Source organism: Primulina tabacum, chromosome 9, assembly GCF_025594145.1.
Source record: "Primulina tabacum isolate GXHZ01 chromosome 9, ASM2559414v2, whole genome shotgun sequence".
Taxonomy (NCBI): Eukaryota; Viridiplantae; Streptophyta; class Magnoliopsida; order Lamiales; family Gesneriaceae; genus Primulina; species Primulina tabacum.
This window is the reverse complement of record NC_134558.1, coordinates 27,432,636-27,453,514: the sequence shown is the minus strand read 5'-3', so window position 1 is coordinate 27,453,514 and position 20,879 is coordinate 27,432,636. Positions and strand designations below refer to the sequence as shown.

Genomic DNA, 20,879 nt, shown 5'->3' with positions numbered 1-20,879 from the left:
AATTTTCATAATTTTTTTAAGAAAGAGCAAATTTTATAGTTTTTTTATCTTCATTTTTTTCCGCCTGAGGAGCAACGTGCACCTGGCTAATTTCCATGTGTCGTAAATTTTCAAGGCAAAAACTTATCTGAGACGTTCTCACAGGTCGTATTTTGTGAGACATATCTTTTATTTGAGTCATCCATGAAAAAATATTATTTTTTATACTAAGAGTATTACTTTTATTGTGAATATCGATATGGCTGACTCATCTCACAGATAAAGAATCGTGAGACGTCTCACAGGAGACCTACTCAATTTCCAAAACCAAGTGTTGTATTTGATTCAACTGATTAACCAATTATGGTTTAAAACATATCGCTCCCGCTCACATCACGTGTTCTTTATTAGTATATAAAAATATGATATAGTCTCATGGACATCGTGTGTATCAGCCTTTTGATACCATTACATTGCAAAATTGAGCAAATCATTCTGATGCACATTCATGTATAAATCAAAAGGTAGCAACCTAATTCATAGCATATATCAAGAAATCATATGAAACTAACTATTAATCTCACAATAACTCAAAATAGTTCTTCACACATATCAATATTACTGATATTTATAAAAATAGCATACAAAAATTCTTTAAAACAAGCAACAATATCAGGATATAATTACATAAGCATACCTTGTTCAATTTCTTTCATGGTTCTATCATGCATCTCGAGCAACTATGAGTTCCACAAGTTGTTCAGTATCCCCAGAGTCAGATAGGGCCAAAACATCATCTTCCGTTGTGAAATTGTACTTCTGTCCAATAGCTCTCAAAAGCTGGTAAACTTCGAACATCGTAGGCCTCTCTTTCGGACCTGGACGCACACAATTACAGGCGACCTTGAGAAACTGGAGAAGCTCGTTATCATAACCTTTCCCTTTCAGGGCTGTGTCGATCGAATCTTGAATCGTAGAGGTAATTAAGAGTTGTGAAATCCACTCGACTAGATTCCCCTTGAAACTTTCGGGGGCTCTTTTGACAAAATTTGGTTTCTCCCTGGTTACCAACTCTAGAAGCACGACCCCAAAACTATAGACATCGCCTTTGGGGGTGGCTGTTAAAGTTCTAGTATATTCGGGAGCAACATACCCCAACTCCCCGAAATCACCATTCACAAACGTGCTCAAATGAGATTCAATGGGATTCATGAGCCTAGCAAGTCCAAAATCAGATATTTTGGGCTCGTAATCCACGTCCAGTAGTATGCATTTTGAACTGATATTTCGGTGAATTATACGTGGATTACAAGTGTGGTGGAGCCAAGCGAATCCTTTCGCTGCCCCAATCGCGATTTTGAGCCTGGGAGGCCAGTCGATAACCTGTCCACCATCGGTTACTTCATGCAGCTTATCATGAAGGTTCCCATTCGGCATGTTCTTATAGACTAGGAGTCTTTCCTTCTTAGTCGTACAAAAACCGAGAAGTGGAACCAAGTTGCGGTGTTTCACGCTTCCTAGAGTAGCCATTTCAGACATAAATTCTTTTTCTGAGTGTTGAGTATCCTGCAATCTCTTCACCATAAGAGAGGTTCCATCTTCAAGTTCTGCTTTGTACATCGTTCCAGTTCTTCCCGACCCGATAATGTTTTCTTTGCTGAAGTCATTAGTCGTCTTCATGAGATCTCTTAAGTTCATCTTAGACACCTCTTTGTCAAACATTTTAAGCTGAAAATTATACAATTCTCAGTTATCCCTCGTATGGAAACAGATACACAAAAATTATCGAGACATGTAATTAACTTTTCACGAGGAACTTAAAAAATGTGACCTAAGAATCGAACATAAGCCGCAAGAATGTAATTTACCCTCGTTTCAAAGTTAGAAACGGAAATTCTATAAAAGTGAGCATTTATCTTGCCTTAGTGTGTTTGGTACCCTTGATACTCCTTGCCCATTTGTTGCCCAGAAGATCTTCATCCTTCTTTGTTCTCGAGACTTTACGCAAATAGATAAACATGCCGATTCCTACACCTAAAGCTGCAATAACCATACCACCAACAGCTGCCCCGACAATTGCCGGAACACGGGTTTTCTTTGAAACATCACACGGGCGTAAAGGACCACCACACAGTCCCGCATTACCTGCGTAGCTCTCAGCTGTAATAGTTGCATTGATAAATCTTGGAACAGGACCAGTCAATTTGTTGTTTGCCACCGAAAAAATCTTGATTCGGTTAAGTAGGCTGATCTGAGGAGGGATTTCACCGCTCAATTGGTTGTTGTCGAGTTCAATAACATTCAAGTATTGGCATTTGGCAAGATCCTCGGGGATCCCTCCCGATAATTGATTGGATGATAGGTCGAGTGTTGTCAAATACGTAGTTAAGTTTGAGATATTATTTGGAATGTTGCCATAGATATTGTTGTTCGAAAGATATAAGCCAGTCAACGATGAGCAATTAACAATTCCTTGAGGAAACTCTCCCTTAAGTCCCATGTCCACAAGCTTGATATTTAGGACCTTATTCTCAGCTTCGTGCCAGCACTCAATGCCATTAAACTTACAGATATATCCATCAGTAGTATTGTTAGTGAAATTCCATGAATATCTTAAGTAGTTGAGTGGGTCTTCCAAAGAATCTTTAATGGATTTGAGACAGTCCACGTCACTTTCAGCGGCAAAGCAGATTGATTCGGTTAAGATCAACCAAATAGAGATGATAACAAGAGTAATACGAGCTTGAAAACAGAAGAACTTGAATTCTGATAGAGGAGCCACCATGAAGAACCAAAATGAAATAAAACTCAAGGACTTTGGTGCATCGCAAATCGCATACTTCACTTCCTGAAACAAACAAAACATACACACAAAAGATCAGACAAAATCTCAAAACTTTCGGGTGAATCCGACATATACTATTCCAGATCATGACTAACAGTTTCCGACCACAAATCACCCCACAACCAATCCATGGCAGGTGAGATTGTAACCGTTGAACCCAAAGGTGAATACTCAACCAAAGGAAATCAAGAACTAACATAACTGATTCCTCATGTTATACAGTAATCTGCATAAGAATTCCCTCAACAGTAATCTGCATAAAAATTCACTCCCTCGAACAAAAGCACGGCAACGATCAAAGACCAGAATCACAGCAAAAAAAAGGCATGTTTAGATAATAAAGTACACAAATTACTGAAATTTTTTTCTATATCTTTATGAATATTATGTGTTTCAAGAGTTTTATCAAAGGAGTAAATATCATTAACACGGTTCACATTAAATTATCAAATAAAGGCTTCACTAAACTCTAACACTTCCTCTATCCCCAGAAGAAAGAAACCCTAATAAGGAGGGGGGGAAGGATACAAGAACACAGATAACAAGAAGCTGGTCCTCCAACAACGATACAACATATCAAACGAAGATAGCCAAGTAAATCACAAAAATATACTCGACTTCACCCATTTATGCCTCTTAATTAATCAAAATAAATTCACATGACCCAAATAATCACGCAAAAAGAAATAAAAAGAAACAAAAAAGATGCACAAAAACCCACCTGAGATACCGCAAAATTCTCCGACCCTTAAATCAGAAGCCCATAACTCCAAATCACCTCCAAGAAATAAAATTAAAAAAAAAAGGCAAAACAGACCAAAAAAAAAATTTAAGTCTTGGGGAAAAACTTCAAAGTCAGCCCCAAAAATATCATCTAGAATGAAAACAACCCATATTTATAAAGTAAATGGTGAGAAATGTAATAATTGAAGAAGGATTAATCACGCTGAAATGTAAAAGCTTGGATCTTTCTCAGCGGAGACTTGGAGTCGACTGGGATTATGGAGTATGACAAGGGTTAATGGACATTGTACGTGTTTTCACATTCTTCCATCGAACAACTTGACATCAAGTGTGAAAATTTTAGACATTCGGTTTATTTGAATAAATATTTAAAAACGTTTTTGTTATAAATCATAAAAGAAACTGAGATTAATAAAGATAATTCATTAAAAAAATATAGAATAAATCAATATTTATGTGTAATTTTCATTGAACACAATCACCTTATCTACAAGAGAAGATTACAATATACAAATCTTCACAGATATTATCTTGTCATATTTATATTGATTACAAATATTTCAAATCTAACTAACAGTAGATATTTTGTGAGACGGTCTCACGAATCTTTATCTGTGAGACGGGTCAACCCTACCGATATTCACAATAAAAATTAATGCTCTTAGCATAAAAAGTAATACTTTTTCATGGATGACGCAAATAGAGACTCGTCTCACAAAATACGACCCGTGAGACCGTCTCACACAAGTTTTTACCTCTAACTAAATAAGATAATCATCTACAATAAAAATATATTTATAACACTCTCTCTTAGATGATTATTTGCGCAAACAACTGATTTGACAAATGTCCATTTGGCAACATGGATGCATAAAACTTTATCGGGACTCAATGTTTGGATGTTTTCCCAATGATAGATGCGTCTCATTGAAACTTTGTTAGGAAAAATCAATGGGACAAAATCTTAATGAAAGAAAAAGAATACAATATATGTCTCTAATTGTTAATTGTCTAATTGAAAACATTGTCATGAAATGCCACATAGGAAAAAAAATAGACGAGTAAAAACAGTACAACTTTGAATGCTCTCTCTATTGTAAGCATCACTTGAAATCATCAATTCTTCGTATTCTGAACTTGTACACTGATTTGCCAAAAGTTGATGTAGTTGATAATTTTGTAAAAAGATCGGTCATATTATCTTCAGTTGTTGATAATCTATTTATGTAAATCAATAGTCTGTATGATATTGCAAAGAAAACTAGTCATGTGTCTTTTCTGATTGTCACTGTCTTCTTTGAAAAAAATATATACATCACTAGTGTAATTTGTGATATATGATGATGTATAAATTCCTATATATGGTACTTCAAGACCAAATAGCTTTTCTTCATCTTTCAAATTAGCAAAAATGATACTTTTATCATCAAATAGTTAAATAACCACAAATTGATGCAACTTATAAAAGTATTTTCATACATTTTCTTCATACTACAACTTATGTACATATATTCTTTTAGAAAATGTTCGATCTATAATCTTATACAAAATTTCGTCTTTTTCAAGTATTTTAATCCAAATTTATATTTAAATTACTCGTTCATTTTAGTAAACTCTTCAAAAATATTAAGTTGAATGTATCACATGTACCATGATCATTTTAATTTGTCTAATTACATGTTCTATTGAAATAATATATTTGGATGTTGAATCCAAATCCATTTGGCACCTCAAATCTTAAGAGGATTTTCTATACATATCATTGTCAAATCAACATATCCATGATAACTGAAAATATTTTCTCATAACTGACTTTAGGTTAGAAACTCTGAGCTAAAGTGTGCACATATTTCACATTGTCATTTGTCAATTATTTTTATTGACAATCACTACAAATTGTATTTCAAAATAATCATCATTTTGCATTAGTAGCAAAAACACATTAATAATTATATCATTTTGATCCCAAATAATATGTGAAATCTCGTCTTTAATATACCCATTATTCTTCATGAATAACACAATCCGAATTACATTCATTAAAATATTTGGTCGATCACGCTTTTAACGTTTTTTTTATGTTTACTTGCAAGTAATATAAGATATGTCCTGCATGACATTAATTTTTTCATAACGACTAGTCTCCATTATTCTTTTAACATTGAGATATTCACTAATTTTCTTTAAAGGGGTTATTCGTTGCTTTAGACGAGTTGTATACATTGTTCAACTAAAACATTAATGAATCGAAATAGTATAATTGATCTTATACACAAGATCAAATAACATATTTTGAGATTTAAACTTGGAACTTCATGTTCAAATTATCTTACATTGGGATCGATATCAAATATATTCTTTTAACTTCTATTTCCTTCCCCTCAATGTTGGAAATATCGTTTTATGATTATAACAAATGAGAAATTGCGTCATAAAAATCTCTTTGCTCAAAATATTTGATCATAAACTCAAATTATTTCCAACATGTCTGCAATCTCTTCAAGAGATTTACTCTAGTGCATTTGTTGCACAAACTATTATCAGTTGGCATAAAATATATAACATATATTTCAGATATCCCCAAAATTTGATGTATATATTATCAAAATCAATAGTTTCAATAGTTGATTTGAGACATAATAAATCAACGAAACCAAGATATTAATAATTATAAAATTGATATTAATATTCTTTCTTTTAATCAAGCTTGTCTTGATTATATATTCTGGAATTTTTTCTCAAAATGTATTTTCGCAAACATCAAGTTGCAATTCGTGGGCCCATATTATTTGTTCATTCCAAATAATATGGGTATTTCTGCCAACTTGAGCTTATGATAGTGGTATGAAATTTGATAAACCATAAATAAAAATTCATAAAATTTTCTGGATATTTAATTCAAAATTTTTAATATTTATCGATTCAGGAACTTTTGGCTTCATCATTAACGACTTTGTGTACTATCAATAGTTTCTTAACAATTTATATAATTTGAATGCTCAACCCAATCGATTATGCTAAACTCGGAAAATATTTATATCGATGATACATTTGGAGAATATTAGCTCTTCTAGAACTATTGATTTGTAAGATACTATTTATACCAACTAAATATTGACGTTGGATTCACAAATCTATATATGTACAATGTTTATCATTTATTTCATTGTATCAAGCATATCATCTTTATTCATCGTCAATCAAACGATCTTCTAGATCTGTAATACATTCATGTCAACATATGATAGAAATATAATTTGGGTAGACATCATCTGCCTCCACAAATTTTATATCGGGCTTGATGTATATCTCAATATTTTGTGTCAATTTTATAATTCATATCTCATTTGAGATAATATATTCTTCTTTGATATCAATTGTATTCATTGGCACAATCACATTCATCTGATATAATGGATCACATTAGTTAGACAACTTTAAATAATTTTCTTGCTTTATTTCTCTTTAAATAAATAAAATACTATAATTAAAAACTTGGAAAATTGAACATACCTTTTCAAATTCTTACATGTACCAAGTAGATCTTTTACTTTAAATAACGACATTCTGTCTCTCATGAAAGTCATTCCACACTAGATTCTTTGTTCCTACATTTGCGAAACATATAAACAACAATATGTAATACAATATTTTATCATTTATTAGCACTTTAAAATAAACACAATTTTAATCAAATAATTTTGAGACTAATCAATTATATCCACAATAAAAAATTGAGGAAATCAATTATTTCCTTAATCTGATTTGTCTTTATTTTCAAGTCTTATAATATTCATTAATATCCATATAAAATAATGTTTCATTAAATAACATTAGAACAAAATATGGATAATTACTGAGATTCACGTGGTTTTGCTGATAAATTAATGACCAATCAGGCATGGGTGAATGATGACAACTCAAACAACCAAGGTTTGGAGAGTGATTCAAATCATGTAGAAACTTCATCTAAATCTGATCTTCCACAAGTACTTGAGCTGAAGGAATGAAGAATTCTTCGAGGAATTCCTTGATACGAATCTGACCGAGTGTTACGTGCTAATGGTTGAAAGGAGATTTAAGATGCGTTGTTGTAGCGGACTTTCAAGCTTGATTGTGATTAAAGATGATGAATCAAGCATATTCAAGCAAGTGGTGGAGTTCAACAAAGAATATACCGAAGGACCTATAACGAGGGGACGAAGCAAGAAGTTTAAAGATGCACTTCAAGGACTCATGATGAGCTATCAAGGAAGTCCTACAAGTTGGATGTCTAAAGTAGAGGAGGTTGAGAATCATGAGAATAATATTGGAGGTTTTTGGAATGTTATTCAAGTGCAATTGCCGAAGGTACAGCGCACCCGCGCCAGTTCAGGGACTGCACCCGCGGTCCATAATAATCAAATTTAAGAGAATATTGCCGAAGCTATACCGCACCCGCGGTCAGAAGGCGAGCGCACCCGCGGAAGGCGAGCGCACCCGCGCTCCTAAAAGGACCGCACCCGCGGTCCTTTGCATCCGAACTTCGCCGAAGCGGCACCGCACCCGCGGTCCAGTCTGCAGCGCACCCGCGGTCTTTTGTCAACTTCCGTGTCAAATTTGCTTGTTATCGTAATTAAGCCTTTTTACGCTACTTTTTCATACTTTATTGAATATATATTCACTGTATCAGACCATGAACGAATTATGATGAATGATAGATAAAAGTTCTTGAGTTTTCTCTCAATTTGCAAAGCTTGTGCTTTGTGTTTATCAAAATCAAACTTATCAAAGATTGCATCTTTGTGGCGTTTGTCGATTGTTCTTCGCACGGATTGTCAAAACAAGTTCTTTGAAGGTTCGTTTGAAATTCAATTGTTTTATCGTTGATATTTGTTGCTAAGTTATAATCGCTTAGAGGTGAATATCACAAAATCGTTACTTGTTTCAAAAGATCGGGACAAAATAATCGTTCCTTGTTTGTTATTGAATTGAGAGGTGCGATTTATATATTCGTGCTTGCCTTTCATTCGTACGAGGATTCGTATCATTTGGTATCAGAGCTTTGGCTCATTGAAATTCAAGTAAGTATCTTGTTCTTAATTTTCAGATCTGTCTAAAATTTTGTTCTGTTATCAGATCTGTGGTATCCTTTCGTTTCTATTGTCAAATCTTTCTATATAAAAAAAAATATATATATAAGAAAAGAAAAACATAAATTTCGTTCTGTTATCAGATCTGTGTTATTCCTTCGTTTCTATTTTCAGATCTTTATAAAATTTCGTTGTGTTTTCAGATCAGTGTTATCCTTTCGTTTCTGTTTTCAGATCCGTGTTATCCTTTGTTCTGTTTTCAGATCTGTGTTATCCTTTCGTTTCTGTTTTCAGATCTGCGTTATCCTATCGTTCTTAGTTTTTGTGGATCTGTGAATTTTCGAAAATTCTGTGTTTGTTCCTTGGAATTTTCGAGTGCACCATATATTTTCTAGTACAATAAAAAAAAATATCAAATTTCTTGGTTTTGCACAGTCTAAGTGAGACAGTTGCGAGTGTCCACGAGTTGAGTCTGATTGGTTTGATATACAAGTACAAAGCTTGAGCACATCTTAGAAAGAACTATCAAATTTGGTGAAAACACTTGAGTGCGAGCGTTATTTCTTTGGAGTGATCGGTGAGTATTTTGTAGTGAGAAAAAAGAGAAAAAAAAAAGGAGAGTCGAGTGAATTTTCATTGGAGTGACCAGTGAGGATTCGTGGTGAGGAAACTTATCTTTTATTGTTTTATACTAACCTTTTCTTGCAGGTATAATGATTGACGATCGTCAATTTCAATCAATGTTAGGAGGGTTGGATAAAATGTGGGAGAAGGAGTTTAAGCCTCTACCAAAAAAATATAGGAGGTGTGAAGAAGAGGAGATGTATGATAGGCATGTTGATGGGAATAGACGAGGTAGTAGATTTGGGGAGGATAGAGCGTCGCATTTGGATAGGGATGACGATATGCGATGTGAGGAAGATAGAGGATTTGGCATAAGAGGTGAACGTGGTTTGCATGGGGAGTTGTTGATATCCACATGGAGGACAAGCTTGGAAGAGAAACTCATTGCTAGGCCAAAGAATGAGCCGAGAGTTGAAGCTAGCAAATATGAGTATCAAGGTACAAGTAAAAACTCAAATTCTAGTACTTGTGATATTATATGTTGTTGGTGTTTAGAAATTGGTCATGATATCAATCAATGTCCACGTGATAAGGTGGCCATAGTAGAATCATCTGTTGAACCTGAATATGAAGTTGAGGTTGGGGAGATTGAGGATGATAATACTACGCTGGTTCTTGACACGAGTGTTGAGCAGTATGTGGTGGAAGGTGAATTGATAGATGATGGTACTTCACTGGTTGATGATACGAGTACTGTTAAACAAAACCTTGTGGACAGTGAATCATTGAGTGGTGAAGAAGTTTCGATTTTGTCTACCATGGGAGAGGAGAGTAGGCAAGAAAAAGTTATTATACATAAATTCGTTGAGCAACGAAATACTTCATTTGTTCAATTAAATCCAATTGTTGTTCTTGAGAATCAATTGAAATTCCTTGAATTGTGCGAAAAAGAAATTAAAATAGCCGAAAGAAAGAGAGAACAAAAAAGTGAGATGGCCATAGAAAAGAAAGAAGAGAGAAAATAACAAGAAAAAGAGGCCAAAGAAAATAAAAAGAAAAAGAACTTTATGGCCCAAAAGAGTGAGATGGAAAGATGCTTATTCTTGCATAAACCATTTCATGTACCTTTGTACAAAGTGGTTTATTATTATGGTGATGATATAGCCGGTTCAATTCCGAGCATTGCTATTTCTTATTTGCAGGTTCTTGGGGTTGTCATACCAAGGAGACAAGTGAGTTTTACTAAATGGAGAACCCAAGGGTCCGAGCCTCGAGAATACAAGTACCATCGCGATGAGGTAAGTTTAGTTGCCAACACAACAACTATGAGGTATGACTTTCTTCCTTACTTTAAAGTTGTATTGCTTTGTTTTCAAGAATTTGTAGAACATGTTGCAAGTTTGGTGGTTAGAGGACCGGATGTCAGTTTATCTTTATTCCTTGGTTGTTATGGATGTGAGACTATTGATGAAATGCATGTACTTTTTATGAACTTTGATTTTCCACGAGTTACTAAGTTAGTAGGATTTGTTTGCTACAAGGGTTTATATGCATTAGACTTAAATTTTTGTGATGAGATAAGATATTGCATTGATAGTACACGTGACGTGTCTTATTTCCATGATTTATACTTGATTAGTGATGATTGTGAAGATTACATGGATAATATATTTAGGGTTTTCTATTTGCATGATTTATGCTTGTTTGATGATGGTTTTGAGGGGGGCAAGGATGAACATGACTGTTTCTTTCATGATGAAAACATGTTTAACAAGAATAAATTTTTCATCCTACACTCATTGCATGAGTTGTTGCATGATATGGAGGCACATGATATTTGTTTGAGTGGTAGCTATGAAGTAATTAGAGCCATAGATAGGATGCATGAATTTTTACTATGGTTGCATATGAAGAAGTATGTTAAGTGGTGTAGTCAAGGGTGCATTGGATATAGGGAAAGGGCATCTAAGCTAGATTCTTATATGTTGCATCAATTATATCTTATTCCTAGTGAGCTATGGTCGTACACGTGTATGGATTTCACTTGTGTGTTAACTAGGTCTAAGAAGGGGATAAATCTGATCTTTGTGATAGTTAATGATATCTTATCATTTGGTGTCACTCGTCAATTGTTGTATGTTGAGGTTGTTATATTGACAGTGAAGGCAACCATGGAGTTAGGGCTCAAAGCATTGAAGGAGCACGTGGGCAATAGCACCTACAATCTTGAGCTTAAAGGTAAGCATGTTGATAATATACTTCTTGTTATTACTAACTTGCTTCGTTTTTGTGTAGGTAGACAAGATTTGAGGACAAATCTTTTTGAAGAAGGGGAGTATGATACGAATCTGACCGGGTGTTACGTGCTAATGGTTGAAAGGAGATTTGTGATGCGTTGTTGCCGCGGACTTTCAAGCTTGATTGTGATTAAAGATGATGAATCAAGCATATTCAAGCAAGTTGTGGAGTTCAACAAAGAATATATCGAAGGACCTATAACGAGGGGACGAAGCAAGAAGTTTAAAGATGCACTTCAAGGACTCATGATAAGCTATCAAGGAAGTCCTACAAGTTGGATGTCTAAAGTAGAGGAGGTTGAGAATCATGGGAATAATATTGGAGGTTTTTGGAATGTTATTCAAGTGCAATTGCCGAAGGTACAGCGCACCCGCGCCAGTTCAGGGACTGCACCCGCGGTCCATAATAATCAAATTTAAGAGAATATTGCCGAAGCTATACCTCACCCGCGGTCAGAAGGCGAGCGCACCCGCGCTCCTAAAAGGACAGCACCCGCGGTCCTTTGCATCCGAACTTCGCCGAAGCGGCACCGCACCCGCGGTCCAGTCTGCAGCGCACCCGCGGTCTTTTGTCAACTTCCGTGTCAAATTTGCTTGTTATCATAATTAAGCCTTTTTACGCTACTTTTTCATACTTTATTGAATATATATTCAGTGTATCAGACCATGAACGAATTATGATGAATGATAGATAAGATTTCTTGAGTTTTATCTCAATTTGCAAAGCTTGTGCTTTGTGTTTATCAAAATCAAAATTATCAAAGATTGCATCTTTGTGGCGTTTGTCGATTGTTCTTCGCACGGATTGTCGAAACAAGTTCTTTGAAGGTTCGTTTGAAATTCAATTGTTTTATCGTTGATATTTGTTGCTATGTTATAATCGCTTAGAGGTGAATATCACAAAATCGTTACTTGTTTCAAAAGATCGGGACAAAATAATCGTTCCTTGTTTGTTATTGAATTGAGGGTGCGATTTATATATTCGTGCTTGCCTTTCATTCGTACGAGGATTCGTATCACTCAATCTCTTGAGTGATCAAAAATCTAGAAAATCAATTAGTATGTCATGTAATCACAAGTGCAGTCTCTCAAAGAATAACCAGAAAAAATTTCATGCTCGATGATTAAACATTGAAGCACATGCTAAGTGTGGTGACGTGAAACCAAACACAAATTCCCCCCACACTTTATATTTACACTGTCCTCAGTGTTATGACATTTAAAAAGAATATAAAACTTGGATATAGAATAGTAAGAGAACACTTTCCTGACAGTGTTGCTTTAAGCTCCATGGAATGCTACATGGGGATGATAGAATTCCTCTGTGCATGTAGTCTCTTGTTTCAACAGTTAAATCTTTTCCAAAATCCAAATCATCTTACTTCATTCCAATATTCCATACACACACCAAAATCACAGAGAATTAAACTAACCAAATGAAAAAGTAAAAATAAAAAAATAAATTAAACAAAATAAAATAAATCACTGGGTTGCCTCCCAGCAAGCGCTAAATTCATTGTCTATAGCTTGACTATGGAGAAGCATCCATCAAATAGCGGCTTTCGCCCATAGTAAATATCATACAATATTACATATGGGTCCTGATTATATGTGCCCTCAAGCTTGGCATGATATTGACATTGTAACCTCGTCGCTCCAACAACACTCGGCAAAAATTGATTATTAGGGGAAGAACAATCTAATCCATGATTAAGCTCGTAGAAGATGTAATATTCTTGAGTTTTCTTTGATAGAAATAAAGAATCTGCTGGTGGAATATATGTTAAGACCATATATGAGTTCAAATCCTTCGACTTGTGTTCTTCTACATCCTCCAACTTCACTTCTGCCTCATCTTCGCATAGGAATTTCTCCAACATCTTTGTATAGGAATTCCTCCAACATTCACTTCTGCCTCATCTTCGCATAGGAATGATACGAATCCTCGTTCGAATGAAAGGCAAGCACGAATATATAAATCGCACTCTCAATTCAATAACAAACAAGGAACGATTATTTTGTCCCGATCTTTTGAAACAAGTAACGATTTTGTGATATTCATCTCTAAGCGATTATAACTTAGCAACAAATATCAACGATAAAACAATTGAATTTCAAACGAACCTTCAAAGAACTTGTTTTGACAATCCGTGCGAAGAACAATCGACAAACGCCACAAAGATGCAATCTTTGATAAGTTTGATTTTGATAAACACAAAGCACAAGCTTTGCAAATTGAGAGAAAACTCAAGAACTTTTATCTATCATTCATCATAATTCGTATCATTGAGTCACACCTAGAACTGATTGAGATGAGCTGTAGTTGTAGCCGAATGATTTGAGCACAAACTAGTTTTGTATCATATTTTGAGACATCATCTATGCACTTTAGGTCATACTTATATGAATTAATTGTGAATTGGCAAGAGTTGAGCTCATAAAAAATAAAAAATAAAAAATAGAAAAAAAAGAAAAAAAACAATCTAGAACTTGTCTAAGTATCTTTCGAGGCGAAAATACGGAGTAGAATGACTTAGGGATGATTTAGGCGATCTTTGGACCTTTTGAGCCTACCCAATGCATCATTCATATCCTTAGTATTCCCTTTTGAGCCTAATAAAAATCGAATGGAGTGTATCAAAGACATACAATTAGCTCCCATTTGTATTCCTTCAAAATCCCACATCAACTACCCAATTTTAGCTATACACTATTCCTCTACCTTAATTTTGAGAGAAATAAACCCCTTTAATGCTTTAAAATTTTCAATAACTTCTATGTGTTGATTGATAAGAAAAATTGGAGGAGTTTGAAAAAATCATGAAGAAAAGGAAGAGGATTGATGAAATATATATATATATATATATATATATATATATATATATATATATATATAATGAAAGAAGAAATGAGGAAAGAATGTTGTATGATAGGTTGATTGAAAAAAAAAACTAAAAGGGAATGTTGTTGAAGATTGAAAAAAGCTGGAGGAAGAGAAAAAAAATATAGGGGAATATGAACGAAAGTAGAAAGAAGATGAAAAAGTTAGATGGAGGAATAATGAAATTCAATAAGGGGAGGAAGATAAGAGATGAAGGAGTGCGCTGTATCAATAAATTGTTTATTTTCTCTCATTTTAATCTCCCTATTTTTATTGTAGCCGTGAGCCGTGACCTAACGTTATAAGCTTAAAAAGACCTATTGACCGGGTCATATTCCTCCAACATTTAATGGAGAAAGGTATGGAAGACAAGCTTATGGAGAGTTTCTTTAAAAAAAAAATTCAGAAAATATGAGCACTCTTTGAACTAAAACACCTTTGAGGAATATGAGTTTTAACTTCCACACTACACACGTCTCATTATCTTGTTCTTTTCTAGTGAATGCTTGAGTTTTGAAGTTGCATCGAATGTGAATTTTATGATTTTCAAAGTGTGGCCCTTTGATTGAGTGTGACGGAATTTGGTAGATTAAAAAGTGTTGATTGTGTCATTTCTGTGGTGAATCATTGAATATTCCTCACTTATATTTTTATTTTATGATTTGTTCGAGGAGGAACAAAAGCTAAGTGTGGGGGGATTGATAAGCCCAAATCTTATAGAGATCTTAGGGATTTTATTTTATAATATTTGTGCTTATCTAGAATTATTATCCCTAATTTTGTGCTTATCTTAATTAATTTTATAATGATTGTAGATTTGAATAGAAGAGGAAAAAAATGTCTAAATTGGGTGATAAGATGATTTTGCAAAATTTCAAAGGAAACAAAATACCAAAAGAAAGGAAATAAAATATTTTATATTTTATTCCTTGATAATATTGATGTTTGGAAGAAAATCTTTGCATATCTTGAAAAATAAAATCTCTATAATAATATCTACAATTTTTGAACTTGACATGGGCTTCAAGGATTGGAAGATTAAGCCCATTGAGTAGGGATAAAAGGAGAAGAGGCAGAGACGTGAAAGGGAGGCGCAAAACAAAAGAAAAAACCAGCGCGGAAGGGACAGAACAGAGAAGAGAGGAGAGAAGAGAGAAGCGTACAGAGGGAAGAGACAGAAGAAGGCATCGCAGAAGGAGAGGGAAGGAAGAGAGCAGAACAGAGGAGGAGGGCCGTAACAGGGGAGAAGAGGAAGAAAGCACAGAAGAAAAAAAGCTACAGTGAAGTAGCGACAACGCGGAAGAAGAACATAAGGGGAGGAAGATTGGAGGACAGAAGCTGAAGGAATTCCTCACACACGCCTAAATCACAGAGAATTCCTCTTATTTCCTTCTTTCTTTTGTTCTCTTCTATGAAATTAAATCTGAGTTTGCACTTTTTTTTTCTGAATTCATGGATTAATTTTATTTAAATAAAGACCACAATATGGCCAAACAATACTTTATTTGATATTTGTTTTATTTTCATTATATTATTTTTCTAGATTTTAATTATTGATTGATGTTTGTTTAATATTTCTTGTTAATAGCCTGATCAACTATTTACATGTATGTTGATTAATCACGAATCGGAAGGTGATTGATTAAATATGGCAACAAAGACGTCATCAACACATGGTTAAATTGACTAGAAATAGTATTCGGTTTCAGTGTGCAGTTTTAGGTGAAAACTGAAATTCCACGAAGATTTAATGCATTTAGATCTAATTAAATTCAATTAGAAATAATTGAACTGTTAGATTTAAATAGGTTTATTAACTCGAGGAATCGTTTAATAAATAAATTTGGGGATTTCACCGTGACTGGTCAAGAATTAAATAATTAATTAAATTTTAAAACGTGTCAACATAGTAGAGTTTGGTACCGTTGTGTGTCTTAGTTATTTATTTGAATTTGAACCCTCGTTTTTAATTGCAATTATTTTATTTAAAGTTTAGATTAGTAATCCACATATCATCTTTTTATTTATTTTCTCTAGCATAAGTTAAGTGATATAAATTTTAGTATTTAAATATTAGTCTCTGTGGGATCGATACTTGGACTCATCATCCATTTATTATAACTTGACCTAGTCCGCTTGCTAGATTTATTCCCAACCGAATTCGTCGGTCATTACGATAAATCAATTAAACCAAGAACATTACGAAAATAAGAAAACTTATTCTCAGGCAGAAGTTTTGTAAAGATATCTGCTGCTTGTTGATTAGTAGGGATATATTCCAGACGAATGTCCTTCTTCTGCACATGATCTCTAATAAAATGATGTCTGATGTCAATGTGCTTTGTTCTGGAATGAAGTACTGGATTGTGTGTAATTGCTATAGCATTGGTATTGTCGCAGAATATAGGTGATTCAGAGGCTTGAACTCCATAGTTCGTAAGTTGTTGTTGCATCCAAAGTAGTTGAGAGCAGCAACTTCCAGCAGCAAGATATTCTGCTTCTGCAGTAGACGTGGCTATGGAAGTCTGCTTTTTACTAAACCAGGAGATCAACCTATCACCAAGAAATTGACAAAAACCACTGGTCCTTTTTCTATCCAGTTTGCAACCTGCATAGTCAGCATCTGAATATCCAATAAGATTGAAAGAAGAATCATTGGGATACCACAGGCTAACATTTTGAGTACCCTTTAAATATTTCAGAATTCATTTAGCAGCAATATAATGCGATTGCTTAGGGTTAAACTGAAATCTTGCACAAATACAAACAACAAACATAATATCGAGTAAACCATCAACTATTTTTGCTTCTTGAGATTATTGATTGACTTGAAGTTAAGGTGATTCAATCTCTTGTGCTATAGCCAATGTTTATCACTTAAGGAGACAACTAAACATGTAGGAACATTAACATGATCTTTGTTCCATGATACTTTGTAAGTGTTGCCTTCTCTTTTTCCGGTTAAGACTATAGACTCATTGACATCTTTAACTGTGCAGGTGTGCTTCTAAAAATCTACTGAGTATCCATTGTCACACAGTTGATTAATACTGATTAAATTGTAACAGAGATTTTCAACCAAGAGCACATAATTTATAATGATATTATCATGGATAATCTTACACTTACCCACGATTTTACCTTTTGAGTTGTCCCCAAAAGTTATCTTTGATCCAGTACAACTCATTATTTCTGAAAGTAGATTCATTTGTCCAGTCATATGTCTGGAACATCCACTGTCCAGATACCATGTAGAGCTGCTTATCTGGGCTTTCTTCTCCTGTTCCTGCAAGCACAAATTTTAGTAACTGGTGCTCAATCTATTTGGGTCCAAGCCTTATCAGTCCTTTAGGAACCCACATTTGTACAATTTTAGGTGATCTTGTACTTTGGGTATCCCCATAGGTGTGTGCAACAGAAGATCTGTTATTTCTAACAGAATGCATTTTAGGATGTTGTTCTTCCCTTCTTTTTTTATCGTCTGGTCTGTATCTTTTCTGAACTGGTCTGGAATTATAGTACTGGCAGTTTCTAACCTTCACAGAGGGTTGTCCTCTACTGGATCCAGTACTCTGATGGAATTTTCTCTTAGGTTCAACATAACCCAGACCATAACGCTTACATCAGTTCGTCTGATCTACAAACCTTTCAACTTGAACGGTTGGTACTACTGGTTCATGTACCACACTGGATTTAACAAAGTGAATGTATTTGCCTTTTTTCATATCCAGCTTTGGCTTTGTACTTGTTTCAGAAATGCTTTCATCATTACTGAATCCGAGACCACTCCTGTCTCCTGATTGCTTCTGTAATTCTCGCATCTTCTCTAATGAAAATAAAGACATGTTCCATGCATTCACCAGAACCGATAGCTTCTGATTTTCAGACCTCATCGTCTGGTAATCAGCATTTACTCTGTCATTCTCAGTTCTCAATTTACTTATCTCATCTTCTAGATCTCTGCTACTGATTTGATCTTTCAAGTTTTAATTTTCAATTTTAACTTCCTCGAATGACTGAGAAAGTCTTGAGTACTCTTCTACCATGTCATGTAGTACTTTAACCAAATCATTTCATGTGAATTCATCGGAATCGAAGTCAAATACCTCTCCAGATGTCGAGGCTGATTCAGTGTTCTCCATGAGACATTTGACTTCTTCTTCATCACTATAACTGGAATGGCTATCTGAGTCAGAAGACTCAGAACTACAATCCTCCCACTTTGATTTACTTTCTTCAGCAATCATTGTTTTGTGGTCTCTTCTGGATTTCCTATCATTCCGCTTTTACTCCTTCTTCTTCTGGTTATCCTTCTTAGGTTTCGGGCAATCAGCAATAAAATGTTCGATTTTTCCACAGTTGAAGCAAGATATATCACCAGGTGGTGATTCCTTCTTGAAGTTCCGGTTTGGGATTTGGTATGCTCGGTGATTCTTTTTCATGAATCTGGAAAATTTCTTCACGAAGAGGGACATTGCATCATTGCTAATTTGTTCAGCAGTCTTGTCATATGTGCTTTCAATAACAGTAGCAGGTGATACACCTGGAACAACTGTAGCAGTAGTAGTAGCTGCAAGAGTCTTGGTAGGTGGATTCGACAAAGGGCTCTTCTCTACTTCTTACTTCCAGGTCAAACTCATAAGCTTTCAAGTCTGCAAACAAGTCATGTAGTTCTAACTTGTTCAGATATTTTGAGACTCTCATAGCCATTGCCTTTACGTCTCATTCCCCATGTAAAGCTCACATCACTTTGAGTGCCACTTCTCTATTGTCATGTTCCTTTCCCTAAGCCGCTGAAACGTTCATCAAACTCGCTTAGATTTTCTCCAGCTTTCATCTTGAGATTTTCAAATTTTTGCATTGCCACAAACAGCTTATTTTTTTTGTCTGTTCATTTCCTTCACAAATCTGGATAAGTTTCTCCCAGATCTCTTAGGCTATAGGACACATCTTGATTTTTCTGAATGTGTTTTTGTCAAGTGTTTTGTAGAGAATATCCTTCGCAACATTATCTAAGTTTGCTATCTTCTTGTCCTCGCTTGTCCATTCACTTCTTTGGTTTTTCGAGCATTTGTGGTGCACCATCAGTAACAGCAGTAGCTGTATTAGGCTTTAGAATTTTCAGTGGACCATCTGTGATGACAAACCACATGTCATCTTTTTGAGCTACAAGATGGGCTTTCATCCTGATCTTCCAATCATCAAAATCTTCTTTTGAGAACATAAGGACTTTTCTGATGTGCCATTTATGTTGTAAATTTTTAGAACAAGAATAGCCTACTCTGATACCACCTGTTGGGGATCAATATAGAGTTTAGAGAGGGGGAGGGGGGGGGGGGGGGGTATATAAACTCGTTCCTTTGTTGGATGTTTTTGCAAAGAGTGCTAGAATCCTGTTAGAGATTATGGCTTATCTTGTTCGAATAAATATCCAGCAGATCACAATAAAAGTGCGGAAACGATCTGATGGTGTAAAGGCCCGTATTTCGTATTCATAATTTTGCGGAATTATTATAAATTTTCTAAATAAATAATTATCTTGTCTTATTTAATTAAAATATACATGTAAATAATTTTTAACTTTAAAATAACAACGGAAGCAAATATTGTTTTCAACCAACAATTTAAAAATAATCCAACGTAAACATCAATTTAAAAATAATCCAACGTATTAAAACTGAGTTTGAATAATAAAAGGTGCATAAACTAAATCATGAGGTCCTCGGGTTTACTACTGCTGTCCCAAGATCGCTCACTGGTCTCCGCCCGCGGTCTCGACCTCGTCAATACCTACAACAATCAAGTCTAGTGAGTCTAAAGACTCAACATGTATATATCGTGAATAACAAGTAAATATATCATAAAATCGCATGCATCATAAAAATAAAGTATCGTAGAGCGTATGGTGAAAATCGTATCATGAATAATTATAACTACGTGCATATCTGAAAATTCATACGTAAAAGCTTTGCTCAATAGAGCTATGTCATAACATATCATAATTTTTCTTGTAGAGATAATGTTTCTAAGCAAGTGGCCCATAACATAGCGTAAGCGCCTGATCAGACTAAACCACAATATACTGGGCGGTAGAGATCAATCACAGCCCTTGGACTGGATGTCCGTACCCATACATAATCATAAACCGGTCGTAAGTCACCGGGCGGAGAGGTCCTCGATTGCGCCTACCGACTTCCAAACCCATAAACGTAAGGTGGCCACAAGACATATAGCATATATCTCAAAAATAAACATTTTATATTTTTATGCACGTAATATAATTATAACCTTATTTTTACCGGATGAGTTGGATCATTCCCAGGCTTGCTGCGACTTACTACTAATATGTGACACATGCAATAAATCTTAACTTGACAAAATCTTAACAATAGAACCAACAAACGAGACGATTCGGACCAACAACTTGATTTTTAACCATGGCTTCGTACCAACCCGAACCAACATTAAACCGACGTTTAACCATGATTAAAAATACC

At 34.7% G+C, this 20,879-nt stretch overlaps 1 protein-coding gene across 1 annotated transcript; it reads right to left on the bottom strand.

The window, feature by feature from the left end:
* Window positions 1-536: 536 nt before the first annotated feature.
* LOC142555073 (probably inactive leucine-rich repeat receptor-like protein kinase At5g48380) lies at window positions 537-3,879 on the bottom strand. Its single transcript, XM_075665732.1, has 3 exons — window positions 3,546-3,879; window positions 1,901-2,827; window positions 537-1,707 (listed from the first exon to the last, which is right to left on the bottom strand). Exons 2-3 carry the CDS (start codon window positions 2,762-2,764, stop codon window positions 703-705), a joined length of 1,869 nt encoding a protein of 622 aa, XP_075521847.1. The 5' UTR covers window positions 2,765-2,827; window positions 3,546-3,879; the 3' UTR covers window positions 537-702.
* Between the last annotated feature and the right edge of the window lie 17,000 nt (window positions 3,880-20,879).

Bases quoted from the DNA above. Each gene is read 5' to 3' on its own strand.
- LOC142555073 (XM_075665732.1), bottom strand. From the start codon at position 2,764: ATGGTGGCTCCTCTATCAGAATTCAAGTTCTTCTGTTTTCAAGCTCGT. The intron at 1,708-1,900 runs GCAAGATAAATG...TATAATTTTCAG, and splicing joins AGGGTACCAAACACACTAAG to CTTAAAATGTTTGACAAAGA.